Source organism: Ahaetulla prasina, chromosome 9, assembly GCF_028640845.1.
Source record: "Ahaetulla prasina isolate Xishuangbanna chromosome 9, ASM2864084v1, whole genome shotgun sequence".
In the NCBI taxonomy this organism is placed as follows: Eukaryota; Metazoa; Chordata; class Lepidosauria; order Squamata; family Colubridae; genus Ahaetulla; species Ahaetulla prasina.
In genome coordinates this window covers 1506264-1529266 of record NC_080547.1, presented here as the reverse complement: position 1 = coordinate 1529266, position 23003 = coordinate 1506264, and the positions used below count along the sequence as shown (strand labels likewise).

Genomic DNA, 23003 nt, shown 5'->3' with positions numbered 1-23003 from the left:
GGCAAGGTGTTATGTTTGGGGTACTCCATGTTCAACCAAATCCGAGTTACAACTTTGGACAGAAACTTTAGTGAATGGCTGCTTCTTTCAGCACAGAAGGAAGCCATGATTGATTTATTTTTTCCCCCTATTTTGTCACAACAGTATACACAAACATAATATATAAGCAAAAGTATGCAACAACTATATTAATTTGAAATAGTGAAAGGGAACAATAGGACAGGAACGGTAGGCACTTTTGTGCTCTTATGCATGCCCCTCTTAGGAATGGGGTGAGGTCAGTGGTGGGATTCAAGTAATTTAACAACTGGTTCTCTGCCTAATAATTTCTTCCAACAACCAGTTTGCCAAACTACTCAGAAGGTTAACAACCGGTTCTCCCGAAGTGGTGCGAACTGGCTGAATCCCACCACTGGGTGAGGTCAATAGTAGACAGTTTTTGGTTAAAGCTTTGGGGATTTTGAGAAGAGACCACAGAGTCAGGTAGTGTGTTCCAAGCATTAACAACTCTGTTACTGAAGTCATATTTTCTGCAATCAAGATTGGAGCGGTTAACATTAAGTTTGAATCTATTGTTTGCTCATGTATTATTGCGATTGAAGCTGAAGTAGTCTTCGACAGGAAGGACATTGCAATAGATGATTTAGGTAGCCAACTAAGCCTGGCTCATCAGTCTCACCAATGTGGCACTTTCCTCTCGGAAGAAATGGACCGGACCCACGTGGAATTCAGAGGGGACTGGTTCACACAGCATGCAAAAACCACCATGTGGTTTGGTTTCAGCTTAGCAGAACTGGCACACCTACATTCATTATAATGTATATGTAAAATCAAGCCAACCACGGCTTCAAAATTTCCACTTTAACAGTATGTGCGAAAGAGATAATTTGGTGACCTTTAATGCAGTGTGACAGAGATCTCATTCATTTCACTGATGTGTGTGTGTGTGTCTGCACATGAAGTGGGAGCATGATATTAAACAGGAGCGTAAGAAAAGTTTTGCAGAGGCAGCAAAATCGGATGCCTTGAAAACCAGAGATTTTGATGCCATGTTTAGTTGTGTATTTTGTGAGTGTTGTCAGGATGGGTCACCATTTGCCCAATGCCACTTGAGAGTCATCGAGAGCCATTTGGGTGCAATACCCAGGACACAGGTCTTCAAACTTGGCAGCTTTAAGACTTGTGGACTTCAACTCCCAGAATTCTCCAACCAGCTAAGCCAGGGGTCTGCAAACTTGGCTCCTTTAAGACTTGTGGACTTCAACTCCCAGCAAAGCTGGCTGAGGAACTCTGGGAGTTGAAGTCCACAAGTCTTAAAAGAGCCAAGTTTGCAGACCCCTGAGCTAAGCTAAGCTGGCTGGAGAATTCTGGGAGTTGAAGTCCACAAGTCTTAAAGCTGCCAAGTTTGAAGACCTCTGACCTAGGAGGTGATGTTCTGTAAGCCAAGCTTTCTGCTGCCTTACCATATAAACCTAAACCTTGAGCTCAAACTGATCACGGGTTGCCCACCCCCACCCCAATTTTCTGCCTCCTTCCTTCCCACCGTGCGGTAGTACAGGAGTCGCTCCTTTGAATCGTGGCTCGATGTGACTTGCTCTTCCTTTTGCAGCCTTGAGAAAGAAAACTTTGAAGTCTGGACCAAAGTGGTCAGGCTTAAGAAAGAGATGGAAGAAGAAAAGACTAAATCTGCAGAGCTGGAATCTGAGCTCCAGAATCTTAAACGTTCCGGGAAGGTCAACGAGGAGAACCAACACCACGAAGACTTGTTGAAGTCCGCCGGCCAGGTGCCTATAAAGACAGAGTGTGCAGAGCAGCCGTGATTCCTCACTGTCAAAGGACCTTTGTACTTATACTCGTGTAAATTCAATACAGAACCCCTGGCGGGTTATTGGATTCCATTCTCACAAGATGGTTGATTTTGGTGGCTCCGTGTACCGTATAATACTTTTTCAACTAAGACTTTTTATTCCTGTCTGCGAATGATGAAAACAAAATACAAAGGTGTCTTAAATAAGTAAACTTGCCATCTGCCTGTATGTTTTTCTGTCCTGTTCTTTGCATTCCACACGACGTCTGTTTCTGGCAGCGAGTGCAGAATTCAGACCAGAAGTGGGTTTCAGTAGGTTCCGACCAGTTCTGGAGAACCGGCAGCGGAAATTTTCAATAGTTCGGAGAATTGGCAAATACCGCCTCTGACTGGCCCCGCCCCCATCTATTCTCTGCCTGCCGAGTCCCAGCTGATCGGGAGGAAATGGGGATTTTGCAGTAACCTTCCCCTGGATTGAGGAGGGAATGGAGATTTTACAGTATCCTTCCTCTGCCATGCCCACCAAGCCACGCCCACCAAGTCATGCCACACCATGCCCACTGAGCCACACTCACAGAACCGGTAGTAAAAAAAATTGAAACGCACCACTGTGATAGTCCCTGTGATGGGGCTGGATTAGAAGACCTCCAAGATCCCTTCCAACTCTGTTGTTGTTGTTGTTGTTGTTGTTGTTGTTATTATTATTATTATTATTATATTCTATCTTTATGGCAGCTTGTGTGAAATGGAGCAGAACAACAGCAAGGATAAAAGCCTCTTAGTTATTTTAATCTGAAACTTTATTTCTGTTCTGTTAATATTTCTGCAAAGGAGAAATGCCGTTAATGCATTGCAAGTCCGTGATATGAGAAGCTTTTTGCCTGGTTTCAAAATTGGCAATTTTATTCGGAGCTGGAATTAAAAGGCGCAAAGTGTCCAGTTTTTGACTAAGGCAAATATACAAGACTTGAAAAACAATAGTTAAAACCTGAAAGATGCCTTTGGTACTTTCCCTTTTAAAAAATCATGTGTGTAAACACAAAACGTTGCTGGAAATATTTTGGATATTAGTTGGCACAGTAAAACAGATCTAAAGGTTCTCTGTTGAGTTGTGCTCTAAAGACAAAGTGATGGCCAGTTTTAACTATTAAAATGATGGAGAAATATTATTTTATCCAAAGATCCGAGTATGACTGGGATGCTCAAATCTTCCCCTCCCAGCCTCTCTGGAATATCGTTTGGAATTTCCTTTGTTAAATCAAGACTAGGTGGTGCATAAACTTGAGCTCGCTTGATCTGATCTGCTTCTGGATCGCATTCTAACTGTTAAATGGCAGTTTCTGGATTGGCTCAAAGGCGAATCTGGGACTTAAACCACTTTCTCTCTTTCTGTCCACATGATCTGTGCATGGAAGGAAATATTTCTCGGAGCAGCCCCTGGCATCTCCCATCAATCTCTCTTCTTTTCAAAGCACAGCAAATAGTATTCCCCATAGCGTCCTTGTCCCTTCCCATATTTTTTTTTTTAATTTCATTTTGTCACAACAGTATACACAAACATTGTCACAAATAAAACAACATATCATGAAGAATATATATATATATATAAGCAAAAGTATGCAACAACTATATTAATTTGATATAATGAAGGGAACAATAGGACAGGAACGATAGGCACTATTGTGCTCTTATGCACGCCCCTTATAGTCCTCTTAGGAATGGGGTGAGGTCAATAGTAGACAGTTTTTGGTTGAAGATTTTGGGATTTTGAGTAGAAACTATGGAGTCTGGTAATGAGTTCCAAGCATTAACAACTCTGTTACAGAAGTCATATTTTCTGCAGAAAATATGACTTTTGTAACAGAAGTCATATTTAAAAAAATTTTTTGGCAGAACAGTGGCTGGGTATAAACTTTTGGGGAGGAAGCCCCCTCCTCCCCCCTCCAGATATCCCTGGGTAGGGGGGAGAAAGGCACACATTGCTTTGCAAACATTTAAAAAAAAAATCCTCGGATAGAACCGTTCCCATTTATTGTGTACATATTTTTTTATGACGTCGGTCAGCTTGGCTGAGCAGTACAGCAGCCCGAAGGAGGGCTGGTGGGGTCAGTTTAGCATAAACTGAAGATTCCTCCACTTCCTTAGTTAGGGACTTGGTTCCACACACACACACAGACACACACACACACAAAACGCTTTCTAGAGAGCAGGCTTGGCTTCTTTGGATGTGTCTCTGCCAGCCAAAATCCAGGAGATTCGCTTGAAGCTGAGGGAAGGAAGGGCTCCGCAGGCTTGAAGGTCAAGTCAGTGGGAAATTGAGCTGCTAATGGTTATATTTTTAGAGAGGGCATCGACCTTCTTCAAGCATGACATCTGGAAACATCTGGTGAAGGAGGAAAACATGCCCTCTGACTTGAAGCCTGGTCGGCTGATGCTGGCTTAGGGCTCAGCCAGGGCCCCAATCATGCGCCTGAGCTCCCTCTGGTTCCCCCCCCCCTCTGCCCCCTTCAGATATATTTATTTACTTATTAGATTAATGCTACACCTTCCCGCCCTGAAATTGCTGTTTGTGGTGGAGGAGGAGTGAAGGAAGGAAAGAGAAATTGTAGCTGTTAGCTAGACAGCTACAAGGGCTCCTTTTTACAGTTTAGAGAAAGACGGATTCTTTGAATGTAGCTTTTGAGAAGAGCTATAATTCCTTCCTTTCTTCCTTCCCTCCCTCCCTTCCTTTTTTTTCTTCCTTCCTTCTCCTTCCTTCCTTCCGTCCTCCCTCCTTCTTCTTCCCTCTCTCTCTCCCTCCCTCCCTCCCTTCTTTTCTTCCTTCCTTCCCTCCTTCCTTCCTTGTCTCTCTCCCTCTCTCCCTCCCCCTTCCCCTTCCATCCCTCCATCCTTCCTTCTTTGTCTGTCTGCCTTCTCTCTCCTTTTGCCTTCTCCTTCTCCTTACCCTTCCTTCCTTCCTTCCTTTTCTCCCTCCCTCCCTCTTCTTTCTTCCTCCCTCCCTCCCTCCCCCCCTCTTCTTCCTTCCTCCCTCCCTCCCTGTCTGCCCTCTCTCTCTCCCCCTTCCCCTTCCTTCCTTCCTTCCATCCATCCATCCTTCCTTCCTTTTCTGTCTACCTTTCTCTCTCCTTTTCCCTTCTCCTTCCCGTTCCTCCCTCCCTCCCTCCCTTCTTTTCTTCCTTCCTTCCTTCCCTCTCTCCTTCCCTTCCTCTCCCATGAACAAAAGTTTGCAGCAAAAAGGTGACACATCCATCTAATCAATAAATAATATGCTGCTCCATGACTGTAATAAAGGTTTGATTGACAATTTCTTTGTGCCTCCTCAGACATAATTTCTTGGCACGGCCACCAATTTTTCTCCATTGCTTTTGTCCATTGAAGACAATGGCCTGTTGGAAGTAAAATCTATTCTGGTTCTAAGCCAGGAGAAAGACACTGAAAACAATGAATTGGAAGCAGTCTGCAGGAAAGGAGGTCTCGATTTCTTTAGGAATCAAAAGCGAAGTGACACAGCAATCGGTTCTGGGACAGCTGACAAAACAGTCTGCTGAGTGGATAGGTTTTTACGTGGTTCTTGGACTGTGATTTAAATGCCCAGGTTCCTTGTGAAATGTACTTTTATCTGTGCTTGAGTGTGCTATTTTAATATTCTAATTTTTGTCGCCTGATTCCTACTATGGCTGAGAGGTTGTGCCCTGTCCTTGGAGCTGGGTGGGGAATGTAGATTTTTAAGTGTCTTCTGTCTCTCTGCTTTTTAATCTGATCAATCTGATCGGCTTTCTTCAAAGGGTTGGGTTTTTTTTAATGAATGGAACAGTTTGTGAAGCTAAATATCCATTCACAGGGGCCAGCCGCTTGAAGGGTTTTATAAGGAAGCCCCCGTATGGGTGCGGGGGGGATTCTCCCTACAGGACACAAACAGGTGTGCCCCAAATGATGAAATAGTGGCTTTGCAGAAGGCCTCCCTCGTGGATGTCTCTAGGGCCACTTGCAAGCGCTGGTTTACTCACCACTCTATCATCTGCGGCGGGTGGTTCAGCTTGTGAAAATTTGACTTATCGCGCGTAAAAACATGATGTGATATTTAGGCCCTCTTGACAAAATGTACTGATAAGGAGGACGGGAGGAAGGGAATGTGGCTTTAATCGCCCGCTGCGCCTGCTGGCAATGGCCGAACCTCCTGAGCTATTTTCAGCCCTATAGCTTTCTCAGGCTTACCCGCAGGGAAGAGGGCAGAATTGGGTGCACAGGGGCTACGATAGTGGCTTCTGAGTGAAGTTGACACCTACGTAGCAGAGTCTCTTTGCTTTTTCTTCCTTTCATCCATTTGCTCTCATTTTCTTTACCTGCCTCTCTCCAGAGGCATCTTCTGCAGGAGACTCTAGCACAGTCAAGGTTTTTTTACTTTGCAATTCAATTGCACAGCTGAAGGACTGTCCTTTTCTGATAATACAAGTAATAAAGCTGCCCAGAGCCATTGGATACAAGATGGGTGGCAAATTCATTGAAAGAAAGAAAGAAAGAAAGAAAGAAAGAAAGAAAGAAAGAAAGAAAGAAAGAAAGAAAGAAAGAGACAGAGGGAAAAAGAAAGAGAGAGGGGGGGAAGCTTCCATCACAGAATTACAGCCATCATCGACTTTTTGTACACTCCTCCCTTGCTCTGGTGGAGAATTTCTTCCCATCCAGGTTTTCCTACATTCCCTTAAAATTTGAAATAGATTGGGAAGCTTAGATCAAGCCCAGTCCAAAAATGCTCTGGAATTCCTGCAAGAGCCATCAATTGCCAGGTAGAGATAAATCCCATTTATGCATCCATCATTCAAAAGCTATAGTCCAAAGTCCAGGAAGGAAACCGCATAGAACCATTTCCCTCCAGCAAGGAACATCCAGAGAAGCAGGATTCCACCCACCAACCACCATACATTCCTCTACCTGAACGCCTGTCCTTCAAAATTGCTCTGAAAGAAAGTTTTAGATGGGCAACTTGCTGTTGACAGAACTTTTCCTTACAATCCAAGTTTTTTTTCCCCAAAACAAGATAACACATTTACTTTCTGCTTTTCCAAGCTGGGAGGTACTTTGTAGTCAGAAAGTTCTTTCTAAGGTCGGCAAGGAGAAGTCAGGATGGGTTTTAGCCACGCCATGCTCTTTCTAGAAAGGACCTTCCTGCTGCTTGGAGGAGAAAATAGAAAATAATAGAATTTTTTTATTGGCCAAGTGTGATTGGACACACAAGGAATTTGTCTTTGGTGCATATGCTCTCAGTGTACATAAAAGAAAAGATACCTTCATCAGGAATCATAAGGTACAACACTTAATGATAGTCATAGGGTAGAAATAAACAATCAGGAAACTATCAATATAAATTGTAGGATACAAGCAATAAAGTTAAAGTCATACAGTCATAAGTGGGAGGAGATGGGTGATGGGAATGATGAGAAGATTAATAGTAGTGCAGACTTAGTAAATAGCTTGACAGTGTTGAGGGAATTATTTGTTTACGGAATAGAATGGAATGGAATGGAATGCAATGGAATAGAATAGAATAGAATAGAATAGAATAGAATAGAATAGAATAGAATAGAATAGAATAGAATAGAATAGAATAGAATTCTTTATTGGCCAAGTGTGATTGGACACACAAGGAATTTGTTTTTGGTGCATATGCTCTCAGTGTACATAAAAGAAAACGTTCATCAGGAATTCTAAGGTACAACACTTAATGATAGTCATAGGGTACAAATAAGCAATCAGGAAACTATCAATATAAATTGTAAGGATACAAGCAATAAAGTTACAGTCATACAGTCATAAGTGGAAGGAGATGGGTGATGGGAACGATAAGAAGATGCCATGGCAATAAGAGAGGGTTGACGGTTGACCATATCCAACTCTTTGTTGTCCACGAAGTGCTGTTGCTGTCGGGAAATAAACAACAACCTTTGAAGCAAAAGTTTGGAAACTTGGGAAGGAGAGAACAAGATGTTCCTGCTCATATGGTCTTGATGTTGGCATGAAGGCAAGAATGTAGCACCAAGTTGTTTGAGCGTAGTTCACATCACAGAAAAAGACAGCAGAAAAAGGTTGGGGGAAAAATAAAACCAATCCAAGTGGACATGAGGTTTCCCTAAAGGTCATCTCATACCCTAATACATAAAATAACCCATACCAACCAAGGATCTTTGGGGTTTGCAATCAGATGTAAGAAGGTAAAAGGGTAGAGAAATAGAATCATAGGGCTGGAAGGGACCCTAAAGGTCTTCTAGTTCAGCCCCCTGCACAAGGCAGGAGACTTTATTGCACCCTGGGCAAATGGTTACCCCAGAGGTTCCCAATCTTTTTCCCAGAAATGGCGCATCAGTGCGGACCCAGCGGGCGAGATATTCATGGCGCCCCCATGACGATAGCTGCTCCCTGGGAGCCATGCTCAGTTTGGGAATCACTGGGTTACCCAATCTTTCTTGAACACCTCCAACAATGGAGCACCAACAGAAGGCAAGATCTTCCATTGATGAACTGTCCTCTCTGACAGGAAATTTCTTTTTCATTCCAGATTGGATCGCTCTTTAATGAGCTTCCATCCACTGCTTCTTCTCCTGCCCTGAGGTGCTTTGGAGAATTAAGTCAACCCCCTCTTCTCTTTGACTGCCTCTTAAATATGGAAGACAACCCTCCTGTCACCCCCTCATCCTTCTCTTCGTTAGACTGGACATGCTTTGTTCCCACAACTGTTCATTGTACAATTTATCCTTCAGACTCTATCACCTTTCTTGCTTTTCTCTGCGCACTTTCTAAGATCCAAGCATCTGTTTTTGGTCCTGAGACCAAAATATGTGAGAACCACCAGGCTACGGCATCCAAAATCCAAAGGAGCCTCGGAACACCATTTCCTGATTTTTACACATTTTATAAAGCGACGAACGCTTTTGGGAAGTGCAGCAATGAAATGAAATTTGTGAGTTGCAAAAAATGGTTCCAGACTCCTGAGGCTTTGCCCCTCTCTTTGTGGCATTGGCTACTTCCGAAGGAATGTCACACACGTGCAGGCACAGACCCCTCTCCAGAAAGTTAATCCCATGATCGATCACACATGGCAGGGGCGGGTGAAGGTTAAGCCAAGGATTAGCCAAAGCATTTCATCTCAAATCCCAGGTGCAATATTTACATGTCTCCTGCAGGTTTTAAACTCTTGCTTTGCAGCCGGTGGTGACAGCTCAGGAAATGGGTTCCCACAATAAATCTCTGTAAGTAGTGATTGAAAATATTCTAATCTCTGCCGAGATAAGGAGTTGCTACAGCAAAGGACAACATAAACTTGCAAGTGGTGGACGCTGGGAATGCGAGATGGCTGGTTGAGCCTCGCTGACCACGCTGGGCCGCCCAGAGATGACCCAGCATTTAAACCTTTTTCCCTTTAACTCAACACACACTTTTCAACACCATCTTTGGCTCGCACCCTGCTTAACCTCATCAGCACGGCCGCCCAGTGACACTTGGGTTGGAAGTGAGAATGGAAAGATATGGACGATTTGAAGCAGCCAGGGGGCTCTAGGGTGGCGCCCTCCTGCCTTGGGGAGGGAGAGCTGCATGAGGCCTCTTCTCGCCCTCCCATAATTCATACTGGGAAAAGTCCCATTCATGAACAGCCATCGTGCAAAACCGTCTCCTAGGACAGGAGTGACAATCCCTGGCCCCACCAGAGGCAGATGGCTGGAAAGCAACCCTGGAGCCATTTGCAAAAGGACCGATTTTGTCCTTCTCTTCTTTTGTCCTGTGTTCTTCTGACTGAAATTGGGATGCATCCCCAAGGTGTAGAAGGTTGTCTGTATGTGTGTGTATGTGTGTGTATGTCTCTCTGTGTGTGTCCCTGGTGGTGTCTTCTTCAAATGTGTAATAATGGAAGAATGAATGTTATATTCTGCGATTTATTTTGCTAGCTAGTGATTTTATGGTATTCATTTGCTTCACTCTGTTTTTGTTTGTTTTGGCCATTTAAATTTTGCTGGTCTTTGACCGAATAAATATTATTGATTGATTCAATGGACATCTGAAGTGGGTAGATTTCTCCACAGAGAAATAGGATATAACACAGTAACATCTTGATCAGAGGGGAGGTTGAGGGTCACTGCAGCAGCTATTTTGAAGAAGGAAGGCTCACCTTAATAGTGAGAATTGTGATAGATCCTTCCAAAGTCTGTCGGAGACTTATGCAGCAATTGTGGCCAAAATTGGCCTCAAAATCTCACCCTGGTCATCATTTCTTTACCCTCCTACCATCAGAAGGAGATATAGAAGTATAGCCAGGTGAACAAACAGGCTGAAGAACAGTTTTTATCCATGGGCTGTCAGACTCCTGAATCAGAAATAACTTTATAACTATGTAGTATGATGGACTGCAGGGCCGGCACAATGTGTAACATGTTCACATTGGTGCAATAGGACTGGGTGTTTTGTTAATACAATTTATGGAGTTAGGGATTTTCTGTCTTCAGTGTGAGTTGTATTGTGTTTGGGGTGTGTGTGCACTGAGGGAGATCAACCAATCTCATTGTACATATGTTGTGCACTGACAATAAAGATTTGAATTTAAGATACAATCATAAGTCTTGCCAGAACTCACTGTATGTTTGAAAATGGGATGTTTCCAGCAAAACTGGAATTGGGGGGCAAATTCACCAGCTCCCCGTTTTTGCCCTATGAAAAAATACACATTCTCTATATTCATTTTAGGCTTGAAGGTGATTGTATGCTGGATGTTACTGTAGCTTGTATTACATCGAGAGATGAAAAAACAAGGGCAAATTAATATATTTACAAAGGCAATGAAGAAGAAAGTCCATTGAAATATTAGCAACAAAACGGTTCAATATACAAGATTACCCAAGTGTGTTTGATAAACATACAAGCACAAAAATAAAACATTTTGTATTCTACATTATATTACAAGGACGACAGTCAATAAATAGATCAATAAATAATGGCTTCAGGGATGAAGGTGAGGTGGATTTCAGCAAGTCCAAGTGCTTTGCATGAGAATTCTCCTGAAGGGCCCAGGTTGGTGCTCTCAAAACCCAACTTCTCTCTCTCTTTCTCCTTAAAAGTAAAAAGAAGTGGTGGGGCGTAGTACAGTAAGCCCACAAAGGGCTGGAGACACAACGTCAATTACACTTTCCAAAGAATCTGACCAATTTGCAGCTTAGTATAAATAAAGCACCGCCAGGCCTATCGTTTCTCAACTCCAACACCTTCTTATCACAAGGGTTTGTCGAGAGGAGTGGTGGAAACTTGACATGTGACCTCCGTCGTATGCATGGAGAACTGTCTCGTGAATTGACAGCTCCAGTAAGGAGGAGCCCCTTTCTGTCCGAAGACCCTTGAAATTTCAGCACAAAACAATCCTCCCCTCCCCCCCCAATTTTAACAGTGATCAAAAGAACAATCAGCCAGATTCAAGCAGCCAAATTCCGAGTTGGATTAGGACATTGATACAAGAGACGAGTAGGGTTCATATCACGTGCATCCCAATCCGAATGGCTGTCCAAAGCAATGAGATGCAATTACTTTGAAGGATGTCTTGGTTGTGTTATCTGAAGGGCTCCACTAAACTGACTACGCAGAACAATCCTGAGAGGGATGCAGGAGTAGCAAAGAACTTTCCAGAAAGAGAATTTGGAAAGCAGAAGCTTTCTGAACATCAACCACTAAGCCAGTCTTTTTTATGAGTAAAAAAACTTTAGCACTTAGATTCCCCTAACAATTTGCTTTTGGCTTGGTGTGTTGCATGGATCCCACAAATTGTGGTTTATTCAATAAATCATGGTGAATGAAACCATGCTTTCTGAGTGGAATGAACCCCATGTGTCACACCTTAAGAAAGTTTTTTTGAACTTCTTCTCCCAGGAAAAGTCCAAGTGGGGCATTGGATTGCCCCTCTGTTGGAAAGAAAAGCTACTGGCTGGGGTTTTAGGGCAAAGGGTCATCACTAAGAAGGGCAAGGGCTTCCTTCCAGAACAGTCTCCAAGGGACGGTAGAATTGAACCGGCAGCATGATCATGCTAGGCAGTGGAGACAGAAATCCAAAAATCCTGGAAAATTCCCGGAGGTAATTCAGTAAAGCGGCCATATTTTTTCCCCCAGGGATGTGATAAGAAATGGCAGCTTTGGGACTTGTGCTATGTTTTCTGACAACTGTTGGCGCAGTTGTAGCCACCGGAAGTGGAAGGAACCCCACGTGTCACACCTTAAGAAAGTTTTCTTGAACTTCTTCTCCCAGGAAAAGTCCAAGTGGGGCATTGGGCTGCCCCTCTGTTGGAAAGAAAAGCTACTGGCTGGGGTTTTAGGGCAAAGGGTCGTCACTAAGAAGGGCAAGGGCTTCCTTCCAGAACAGTCTCCAAGGGACGGTAGAATTGAACCGGCAGCATGATCATGCTAGGCAGTGGAGACAGAAATCCAAAAATCCTGGAGAATTCCCAGAGGTAATTCAGTAAAGCGGCCACATTTTTTCCCCCAGGGATGTGATAAGAAATGGCAGCTTTGGGACTTGTGCTATGTTTTCTGACAACTGTTGGCGCAGTTGTAGCCACCGGAAATTGGAAGGAACTGAACAGGGTTGCTTAAGTGGTAAAATGTCTGGGATGAACGATTGAAGAGGAAGTTCCTGTTGATGTTGTGGGAGCTCTAGCTGAAGCTAAAGAGATGCCTCCACTTGCTGCTGTCTAGGAGGTCACTTGTCTCCTCCCATCCCCCTCCTCCCCTTTGCTCCAAGCCATTGTCCCTCAACCGTTGCCCGTCTCCAAGGTCCCTTTCCGTTGTTCAAGGAGTTGACTGCATCTCAAAATTGTTCCGATGGAACCATGAAATCCCACGAAAGCCAAAACACCATGCAAGAGCCCCATCGCCTGCTACTATCTGCAGCCACATTCAGAGACGGACATGCCTTCGTAGTTTTGCTTGAAGGTGACGATTCCTTTATCCAAGAAGAGCAAAGAGATGGGGTCCAGTTTGGTTGGGACGCAACAGGCAGGAGAAGCTCTCTGGGGATCATTCAAGTGAACAGACGTCTGGACCATGGCATGGGTGGTCGACTGGCTGCCATCCAGAGGGAAGCTGCAGGCTCCCTTGCACTGGTAGGCATCGTAGCCGGCGGGTGCAATGACCCAGGAGTCCCAGCCGATCTCCTTGAAATCCACATAGAGGGACGTCTTTTTGCAGGTGCTTCCTTTGGCGTTCCTCCTGATCCTGGATGTTGAGTCATAGATGATGTTGGATCTGATCTGAAGCAGATCGTTGGGGCTGCTGGAGAAGTCTTGCAAATCTAAATCCGGCCACCCTTGCATCTGCTCGTGCTCCATCATCTCCTTCAGCTCGTGTTCTTCCTCTCTCTTGGCATGGCTGTGGTCGTCTGAAAACACAATTAACAACGGCTTGTGTTTGGGTTCCAAGTTGATGTCTACGCCTCTGTGCCTTCCTGGGTTGGGATTCTCCCCCACTCGGTACTCCACCTGCACCTCTAGCTGGTGAGTGGTTGAGTCAGAGTGATGCCACTTCCTGATGGCTTCTGTCACCTCAAATGTCTTCCATTCATTGTCGGTGCTGTAAATAAACCTGGATGCCAGCACTCTCAGCTTCCTCTCTTCTCCTTCTTTCCCTCCTCGGTGTTCACCCTCCAGCACTTCAAAGACGGTGACCTTCCGGTCGAGATTTTCGTAGAGCGGCTTGTCCTCCGCCAGGGTGTAGAGCCTCAGCTCAGCCATGGTTATCTTCTCATGGTGAGGGATGGTGACATTGAACAGGAGAGGGTACCTCCGTATTCCGTTCAAGCGGATGGGCCGCAAACTCTGTTCTGCAAATGGTGTTTTAAAATCACATTAAATTTCACATTGATACAGGATGTAAAGAATTGTCACTATTGCACAATACAGTTCAACCTGACTAAATCTAGTTTTCAACTGACATTGAAAGGCAGTGCTGGCTTCGAAACCAAAAGACCGTGAGTTACACACACACACACCATCATCAAGCATGAAAACTGGCCGAGGGACTTTGGATCAGTCCCTTTCTCTTGGACCAACCCACCTCACAGGGTTGTTGTTGTGCAGAAAATAGGAGGAGGAAGGAAGGCATGTTCACTGCCTTGAGGTATATATGGAAAAATAGGAGGATAAAAATCTTGATGTTGCAGTTCGGAGAATTAAATTGATTTTCTGCAACTAAACTGCTAAGTTGCCACAGGAGAAAGTTAAATTGGAGTTAAAAAATGTGGAAGAGATCTCACTTTTGAAACAAAAACTTGTCCTAACGGTTGGCAATGGAGGGGCCAGTAAAAAAGAAGAGGCAGAAAAATCTATTAATCAAGTGAAGGTTTTGTGACAAAATGGCAGGCTACATATTACAAAGATATTCTAACATGGTGAACTTTGCTATTGCATCCTGATGAGGTCCATTTGAGAGCAATGGATTCATAATTTCATGGCCTTTACCAGATGGAAGTTCTAATTTTTTGCAGGTAGCTTCAATAGAGCGCATTGCCATAAAAAAAAAACGTAACTCCTACTCATAGTTACTGTAGACCCAAGACCATGAAGAAGGCTGATAGTAAGGAGCAGCAGAAATCCAGCTAAAACTGTGGTCTGTAGTCCATGGAAGTCTACACTATAACCTAGTTGGAAGATGTGCAAAGGTTCTTGGCTTTTTGAGAAGCATAATTATATGCCTTTATACTATGAGCCATGAAAATGAGTATCAACAGCAATTGTAGTTGATACAGATACAGCTATCTATAGTTAGGAAGAAGCATTTTGCAGTAAGGCGTCTTATCGCTGGCACGCTCAAGCACTCTGGTTTAAGTAAATCTTGGATTGAGCTGTTAAAAGTATTTGCAAAAATCATTTTCTGCAAGCCAGAAACATATACCTATATATATAATATAAGATAGCCATGTGTTATCAAACTGGTGTTGATAAGAATTTTTTGTATTACAAAGATGCAAAGAAAAGGTTTTAGTTTTTTCAAATTAACACATTTGAGATCAATAAATTTGGCACCGTGCTGATTTTTAGATCAGTTCTGCTCATTCTGAATCCTTCTCTTTAGGATAGGTAGACCTTAAAACAACCACTTTTGAAGCTATGCGCCTGCACAAAACCTTCTGCAACTGTATCAAAAATAAAACTGAAAATTTACGGGGCCGGAAATGTCTTTTTTTGAAAATGCTTGCTTGTGAATTAACCTGACACCCTTGAAAAAAAGAAGTGTGCCGGTGGAATTCTACATCTGTAGGATAATGGCTGAGAATGTGCAATGACCGTATCTTTAAGGATTTCATCAGATGTTCAAAACTTACACAAAACACACACATTCTGACTAAATGTAGCACAGCCAGTCTGAGGAATACTGCGCAGCAATTAGCCTGTGGTGTGAAAGTCAACTAGCTGGGAGATTAGATGTGCCCCATTAAGCAGTAAGTAAGATAACTGAACACTAGGCCAGCTTGGTCTCTTTGCTAATATCTTCTCTTTCAAACTTTTTCAAACTTTTCTCTAGTTACAACTGTAATCTGACAACCAAGAGCAGTGAGATAATTGGCTACTTGGCTGCACTTCCTAAGGTTGTGAAGAAAATCCGAGAACTTACCTTCATTTTTGAAGCTCCTCACAATATTGGCTGATGGCAGCAAAGTCTTATCCCTGGCAAACCTGTTGTAAAGCTCTAACATATATTCTGGAGGGTCCACTTTGGCTTCCTCTTGCAGGGGGATCCCCGAGAGGTTAAGTGCCTTCAGGAGCTCGTTTTGCAAATTCTGAAGCAGCGCGTCCTGTTCATCAAAGAACGGCACCTCTTCGTCCATCAGAGGTACGTCTAGGCTGGAGATGGGGTTCCCATCTGCGAGGTGGGCCAGAAGAGAAACGGTGGCCCAAATCTGGAAGGCTACAGACTCCATGACTTCCATCCAAAGTGGCCAGGCAGCTCTACCAAGTTTGCTCGGGTGCGGTCTAAGTGGCTGTTTTATGCCCCCCCCCTCCCGCAAGGGTTATATACAGCTTGTGTCACCGAGGGTGGACAAGTTTGGAACTTGTGATCAGCCACTGACTCTCCCATTCTTGTTCCCCACACCCCCTTCACCCAGGTCTCAGTAATTGGACATGGGCTGCTCTGTCTCCGATGGCCGCTTTCCTTCTCTTATCTCCTCCAGTGTAAGCTGTCCACCAGATTTCACCCGCTATCTCACAACCCCCTTTTCTCTTAATGAGCATTTTGTAAACATTCCACATTTAGATGCTCCAAAAGAGAGGAACTTTTTTCCTTTTTGCAGAAGACCACATTGCCCCCCACCACAACTTTTGGCTTAGCTTGACTGCTTTAATTTAAAAAAAAAACTCTGACTCTTTCTTTGTTGCATTTTCAGCTAAATGTGTAAGAGATGGTACCCCTGTGTCTTGTTCCTACAAGTCTCAGATTTACGGTATGACTTCCTTGAAGAGCTGGAAGTAAAAGGAAGTGATTGAAGATAAAGATTTAAAACCTGTGATGATTTTGGGATGATATGTGAGGGCTTCTTATTTTAGGGAGCAGTTTCCATGTTCAAAATAAAATGTGTCTATTGTGGTGAAACAGTTGCATGATAGTCTAAATTTCTCATGTTCAAAATATATACGAATTTGTCTGTGGTGGATTTCAAATTTTTTTACTACCGGTTCTGTGGGCGTGGCTTGGTGGGCGTGGCATGGCTTGGAAGGCGTGGCAGGGGAAGGATACTGTAAAATCTCCATTCCCTCCCCAATTCAGGGGAAGGATACTGCAAAATCCCCATTTCCTCCCGATCAGCTGGGACTCGGGAGGCAGAGAATAGATGGGGGCAGGGCCAGTCTGAATTTCTATTACTGGTGCTCCGAACTACTCAAAATTTCCGCTACCGGTTCTCTAGAACTGGTCAGAACCTGCTGAGACACACCTCTGGAATCTATCCATCTATCCTTTTAGTCATTAGTTCATTTTTTTTTCTATTAAAATATGCCTAGTAATATCCACACTGGCATTTTTAAACATATTATTCAAATATTCCAAAGAGTATACATATCGCGAAAGGGATTGCTTAATCATTGCACTAGATTTGTATCCGTTCAAACAAACCATGATTAAGACTCATTAAAAAAAAAGTATACGGGTTTAGTTTTCCCCACATAATTGTCCTACCAACAGTAGCTTTGCTGGTTGGGAATTCTGGGAGTCGAAGTCCTCCAGGCTTAAAGTTGCCAAGGTTAGAGACCCCTGTCCTGAAGGGACCATAGCTGCCCACTCTTTTATGACCTGTGGACATGGCCAGCTCAGGAATTCTGGGAGTCGAAGTCCTCCAGGCTTAAAGTTGCCAAGGTTGGAGACCCCTGGTATAGCTGATAATGTTTGGAGTGAGAAAACATGCATTTGGAGAATTGTGGTAGTCGGGAGATGACGATGAGAGCTACTCAAAGCCTTTTTCTTCTTCGTTCATCTGCATGGAATTTAAATTTAGACAGCACCAGGGAGCCCAGCCCCAAGGGAATAAATTAGCTGACTGAGTGTAGCAGAAATATGTCATGGAATGGTGCTTAATTTTTCCTTGGAGATTATTGAAAGCTTAGGGTCAGGGTCAAGGGAACAAAAAGATTGTTGCTTCTGAAAGGGGAGGAGATTCTTGCAGGACATTTCTGGAATTCTCCCACTTGTCCATCCCTTCTTTCGTTGCAAGTTTGGTATTCATTGGGGTGTCCGATAAGGAGAAAAGAGTCTCTCTCATGACATTGACAAAAGCAAGATGGCTGGCCAAAATCTTTGCAGAAATGTCCAACTTATTTCCCGCCTTCTGCTGGGATGTTATTTCAAGACTTCCATTCTTATCCTTCAGGAACATTCCAGGGGAAAGCTCCATGAACTCTCAAGTGTCAGAATTTCCCAGAAGCATTTGCTGCTTCAATAAGAGCGTCTCTCAATTTTGCTTTGACTCACCTAGAATGATCAAAGGAAGTTGGATTAGGGCAGGGGTCCGCAAACTTGGCTCTTTTAAGACTTGTGGACTTCAACTCCCAGAGTTCCTCAGCCAGCTGGGAGTTGAAGTCCACAAGTCTTAAAAGAGCCAAGTTTGCAGACCCCTGGATTAGGGTCTGGCCCAGTGGAGAAATCCAAATTTTATTACTACCGGTTCTGTGGGCGTGGCTTGGTAGGTGTGGCAGGGGAAGGATACTGCAAAATCCCCATTCCCACCCCACTCCAGGGGAAGGATATTGCAAAATCCCCATTTCTACCCCACTCTGGGGCCAGCCAGAGATGGTATTTGCTGGTACTCAAAATTTCTGCTAGCGGTTCTCCAGAACCCGTCAGAACCTGCTGGATTTCATCCCTGGTCTGGCCTGAATTAGCACATTCCAGGTTAGACTCGTTGCTGGGGAACCTTAATAGATCACCTTAGCAGATATTTTAATTCAACTCACCAGACTAAGAATGCACTTCTCTGACTAATAAAACAAAATGGGGACTTCTCTGTTAGGTCCACAGAATTGGATACAAGAAGGCGTCTTTCTCTTTCTCTTTTATTTTATTTATTTATTTATTTTATTAATTAAACTTCTATACCGCACCATCTCCCACAGGACTCAGGGCGGTTCACAGCCATATTAAAATACAATGTGTTTCTCCTGAACACAAAACCCAGCTCCGAGAAGGAAACACGAAAGTATGGCCCCAATTTCAGGTGATATTAAAGAGGAATCTGTGTCATTTCCTTTGACCAATCTGCCTCAAACTAAAAAAATATGTGGCTCCTTCTTGCTTAGAGGCAACCATCCATGCCATCTTTGAATTATATTCTATTATTTGATCCAATTTTTGTCCAGTTTTGTAGAAGGTGGCTTAAATTTGTTTTTAAATTTTAAAATCCCCGTTGAGTTGCAATGAATTGAGCTCTTGGTGACTAAATGGATAACACAATCGTGCATCAATCTTGCAATATTGGGGCTACAATATAGAATTGGTAGACATATCAGTATCTTCAGGGAGCACCCTGGGGAGGGGAGAATAGCAGCACTCAATGACTGTCAGGATTTTACACCTTCCCTGCTGGAGCGCCTGTTTCTCTTAAAACAATGAATTGTGGATTCCATTTGTGTTCTGTTTGCATCTGTGTATTTGTGTAAATAATGCAAATACAGAATCTAAATCTAGTACTGATGTTTTCTTATCATTTTCTTTGGCCTTATCAGTTGGGGAATTGCATAGCAATATATCTAGGTGTACTAAATTTCTATTCAAAAAGAATCACACCTGCTTAAAAACTTCATTTTCTGGGGGGAAAACAGTCTACTGCATTCAGAAGAAATTGGGATTTAAGCCTGAAACCTTCAAATTATTGTTCCAGAAAGAAAGAAATGTTTGTTCCCTGTGGGTGACAATTGCATTCTCATCCATGTGGCAACTGATCGCTTTTTCTTCATTGAAGACTCTGTGGGCGCACACGGCCATCGGCAATTCCAACTTCTTTTGATTAAAAATAGAGGTCACCTTCTGAGACTCTTCCTTCCAGGAAAAATATTGCTGGGATTTACAGATATAGTGAACCTAAGTGCTATTGCTATTTTCCTTCCTTCCTGCCTACCTGTCTTCCTTCCTTCCTTCCTGCCTGCCTGCCTGCCTGCCTGCCTGCAGTTCGGGTCTCAACAGCTCAAGGTTGACTCAGCCTTCCATCCTTTTGAGGTGGGTAAAATGAGGACCTAGATGACTGGGGGCCAGAGGCTGACTCTGTAAACTGCTTAGAGAGGGCTGTAAAGCACTGTGAAGTGGTATATAAATCTAAGGGCTATGGCTATTGCTTGTTGTTGTTGTTAGTTGCGAAGTCGTGTCCGACCCATCGCGACCCCATGGACAACATTCCTCCAGGCCTTCCTGTCCTCTACCATCCTCTGGAGTCCATTTAAACTCATGCCTACTGCTTCAGTGACTCCATCCAGCCATCTCGTTCTCTGCCGTCCCCTTCTTCTTTTGCCCTCCATCTTCCCCAGCATTAGGCTCTTCTCCAGGGAGTCCTTCCTTCTCATTAGGTGGCCAAAGTATTTCAGTTTCCTCTTCAGGATCTGGCCTTCTAAAGAGCAGTCAGGGTTGATCTCCTCTAGAACTGACTTGTTTGTTCGCCTTGCAGTCCAAGGGACTCGCAGGAGTCTTATAGGCTATTGCTATCGGCAGAGAAATTAAGCCTCGTTCTGCGTCTCTGCGCATTCTCCCGGCTTTTGCTGGCTGAAGCGAATGAGCGTGCAAGAGCCTCGCACGTCAGTCCTTTTCCCAAGCCAGCCTGGCAGACCCCGTTACTCAAGAAGGTGCCGAAAGCCGCTTATCTCAGGAGTGCATGGAACAACCGCTCTCCCATCCCATCAGCAGGCTGTGGGTGCAAGGAGGCCGGTCTTATCTGCAGCAGAATGCTCTGGATTAGCTCTCAAAGTGATGCCCCTGAGACATCAAGCGAAGAACCGGTTTCTGTCAAACACCTCCGAACATTCCCTGGGCAAACGTGACAGTCACCAATGTTTCCATTTCAAAAAACTGTACCTCTTCCCTGTTGGGAAGTCAAGTAGGGCAGTGAAATATATTTAGCTGCTTTGTTTAATAGTAAAAAAGTCTTCCTCAATGGGCAAAGCCGTCATGCAGGGTGCACTTAAAGGGGCATAGAAGAATGGGGACTACAAAACCCCTGTTCTATGGTTCAGTATCGTGTGCCACAGTTGAACATTTAATATTAATAGCTGTAACAGATTTGGAAGGGACCTTGGAGGTCATCTAATCCAACCCCCTGCTGACACAGGAAACCTGTACTAGGAAGTCGAACCGCCGAACTGCCAACCTCTCTGATCAACAAGCTCAGTGTCTTAGCCACCTAGTCAGGCACCTAGTCAGGCACCCAGCTCAGACTTGTACTATGAGGGCGTATTTTGTGCTCTCTGAGCTTGGTGGTTTTCTTGCAGGCGTTCCGTTGCCTCATGGCTTCCTGTAGCACTGATGATGTTACCTAGTTTGGTAAGGAAACGTCTGCAAGATGTAGACATGGAAAGAAACACTATGTATGTAGGTGTTAGAATGATAGCTAAGTTGACATTCTAGAATATGATGGTCAGAAATATCTGTACAACACTAGCCCTGTTGAAAATAGTATATACATTATTTTGTTTTTACCTTTGTTTTATGGCAAGTGGAATGCCAGGACAATTACACTGTATTCAATAGAACTGTATGTAGATAATAAAAATATATTTAGGCGAAGAAAACCACCAAGCTCAGAGAGCACCGAGGGACCTGCAATTGAACCTAACTGAAATAAGGAGGAATTTCAGTGATGTGAAAACAATTGTTCAGCTGGGGTATTTGCCTGCCCTCAAGACAAAAAACAACAACAACACACCATAAAGAATAATATAATTTTGTAACATGCCTCTGGCTGGATCGCTTGTCCTCTAGATGTTTTGGTCTGATCCATTCTAAGTCCTCAAGGTGCGACCACAATTGAGCCCAAAATTTCTGTGGCTAAGCAAGACAGCTAAGTGAGTTTCTTAAGTGAATCACGGCCATTGTTGCAATAATAACATAATGGTTAAGGGACTCTGTCGTCCCTGTAGATTTTTCTTGTCAGAAGTTCAGAAAAGAAGATCACATGATCCTGAGATGCTTCAACCATCATAAGCCATTTGCCAAGCATCTGAATTCTGATCATGTGACCATAGGGATGCTGCAGTCGTTAAGTGTGAGAAACGGTCATAAGTCACTTTTTCAGTGCTGTTACAATTTCAAATGTCACCGAATGAATTGTTGTAAATTGAGAACTACCTGCATTTTTATTTTCCCCCTAAATCTGAGCCATGCTGCATTGAAAACAATTGTGGAAAGCTGAAGCCATAACTTATTTATTCTCAGCCACAAAAGACTTCAGCTCCTGGGCCACTATTAGAATCCTTCGCCATCTAGTGGGGGATTCAATTTGAACTGGCTTTTTATTCCTGATTAAGAGGAAGAGGTTTTGCATATTTATTTATTTATTGCATTTTTATGCTGCCTCTCCCATTGAGGCAGTGACTCTGGGCAGCATACCATATAATAAAAGTAGGAAAGTTAACACAAAGTGATTAAAATTAGGAAATTTAAATATAAACCTAACAGGAACCCCCATATTGATAAAGTACTTGGCTTATGCGGGGGAAATAGCACTAACACTTAAACTTATATACCGCTTTACAGCCCTCTCTAAGTGGTTTAGAGTCACCCCCAACAATTTGGGTCCTCACTTGATTGACTTTGGAAGGCTGAGTCAACCCTGAGCCAGTCAGGATCGAACTCCTGGCAGTCGGCAGAATTAGCCTGTAACATAGGCTAATTCTACATACATACATACATACATACATACATACATACATACATACATACATACATAGTATGTAACATACTAGCCTAAAACATATTTTAAACGAATTTTTAAATGGTTTTAAATCGGTCTTTTTAACGTTTTTAGTGATTGGGCCATTAACTATTTGGTTTTAATTGTTTTTAATATTGTTATTTATTACTTTGTATTTATCGTGTATTTTAATATGGCTGTAAACTGCCCTGAGTCCTTCGGGAGATGGTGCGGTATAGAAATTTAATAATAAATAAATAGAAATTTAATAATAAATAAATAAAATAAAACATTGCATTTTAAAAGGAAGGAAGGAAGGAAGGAAGGAAGGAAGGAAGGAAGGAAGGAAGGAAGGAAGGAAGGAAGGAAGGAAGGAAAATAGGAAAATAGCAATAGCCCTTAGACTTATTTATTTATTCATATTTTTATATATTTATTTATATACTGCTACACAGTGCTTTCCAGCCCTCTCTAAGCTGTTTACAGAGTCAGCCTCTTGCCCCCAACAATCTGGCTCCTCATTTTACCCACCTCGGAAGGATGGAAAGCTGAGTCAATCTTGAGCCAGTCAGGATCGAACTCTTGGCAGTGGGCAGAGTCATGCTGCATTCTAGATGCTGCAGGAAAGACAATTTTACACCTTTACCTGCAACTTGATAGGTAACCGGAACACCAAAGACCCGGTGCGTCTCCAATAAGCGAACCTTTGAAAAAGGAAAAACCAAGAACCAAAACTAGGTATTGTCTTAAAATATTTTGCTGAAAGAAGGATGCGCAGCTCCTGGCTCTGTTCTACGA

The 23003-nt window shown here is 43.4% G+C and overlaps 2 protein-coding genes across 3 annotated transcripts in view; one reads left to right on the top strand and one right to left on the bottom strand.

Annotated features, from left to right (window-relative positions):
• The window catches only part of ARHGAP25 (Rho GTPase activating protein 25), a 31928-nt gene extending 29433 nt beyond the window's left edge, over positions 1-2495 (top strand). Inside the window, exon 11 of one of the 2 annotated variants that reach the window (XM_058194114.1) lies at positions 1610-2495. In XM_058194114.1, coding sequence (XP_058050097.1) covers positions 1610-1820 — 211 coding nt within the window. In that variant the 3' untranslated portion in view covers positions 1821-2495. The remainder of the gene's footprint in view (positions 1-1609) is intronic. The other variant, XM_058194115.1, reaches the window with a different exon arrangement.
• A 10213-nt stretch (positions 2496-12708) lies between these two features.
• Positions 12709-15743, bottom strand: BMP10 (bone morphogenetic protein 10). Its single transcript, XM_058194567.1, has 2 exons — positions 15437-15743; positions 12709-13646 (listed from the first exon to the last, which is right to left on the bottom strand). The coding sequence occupies exons 1-2, from the start codon at positions 15741-15743 to the stop codon at positions 12709-12711; spliced, it is 1245 nt and encodes a 414-aa protein (XP_058050550.1).
• Between the last annotated feature and the right edge of the window lie 7260 nt (positions 15744-23003).

Coding starts and splice junctions, on each gene's coding strand:
- BMP10 (XM_058194567.1), bottom strand. CDS start 15,743: ATGGAGTCTGTAGCCTTCCAGATTTGGGCCACCGTTTCTCTTCTGGCC. Junction 13,647..15,436: donor GAGGAGCTTCAAAAATGAAG/GTAAGTTCTCGG, acceptor CACCATTTGCAG/AACAGAGTTTGCGGCCCATC.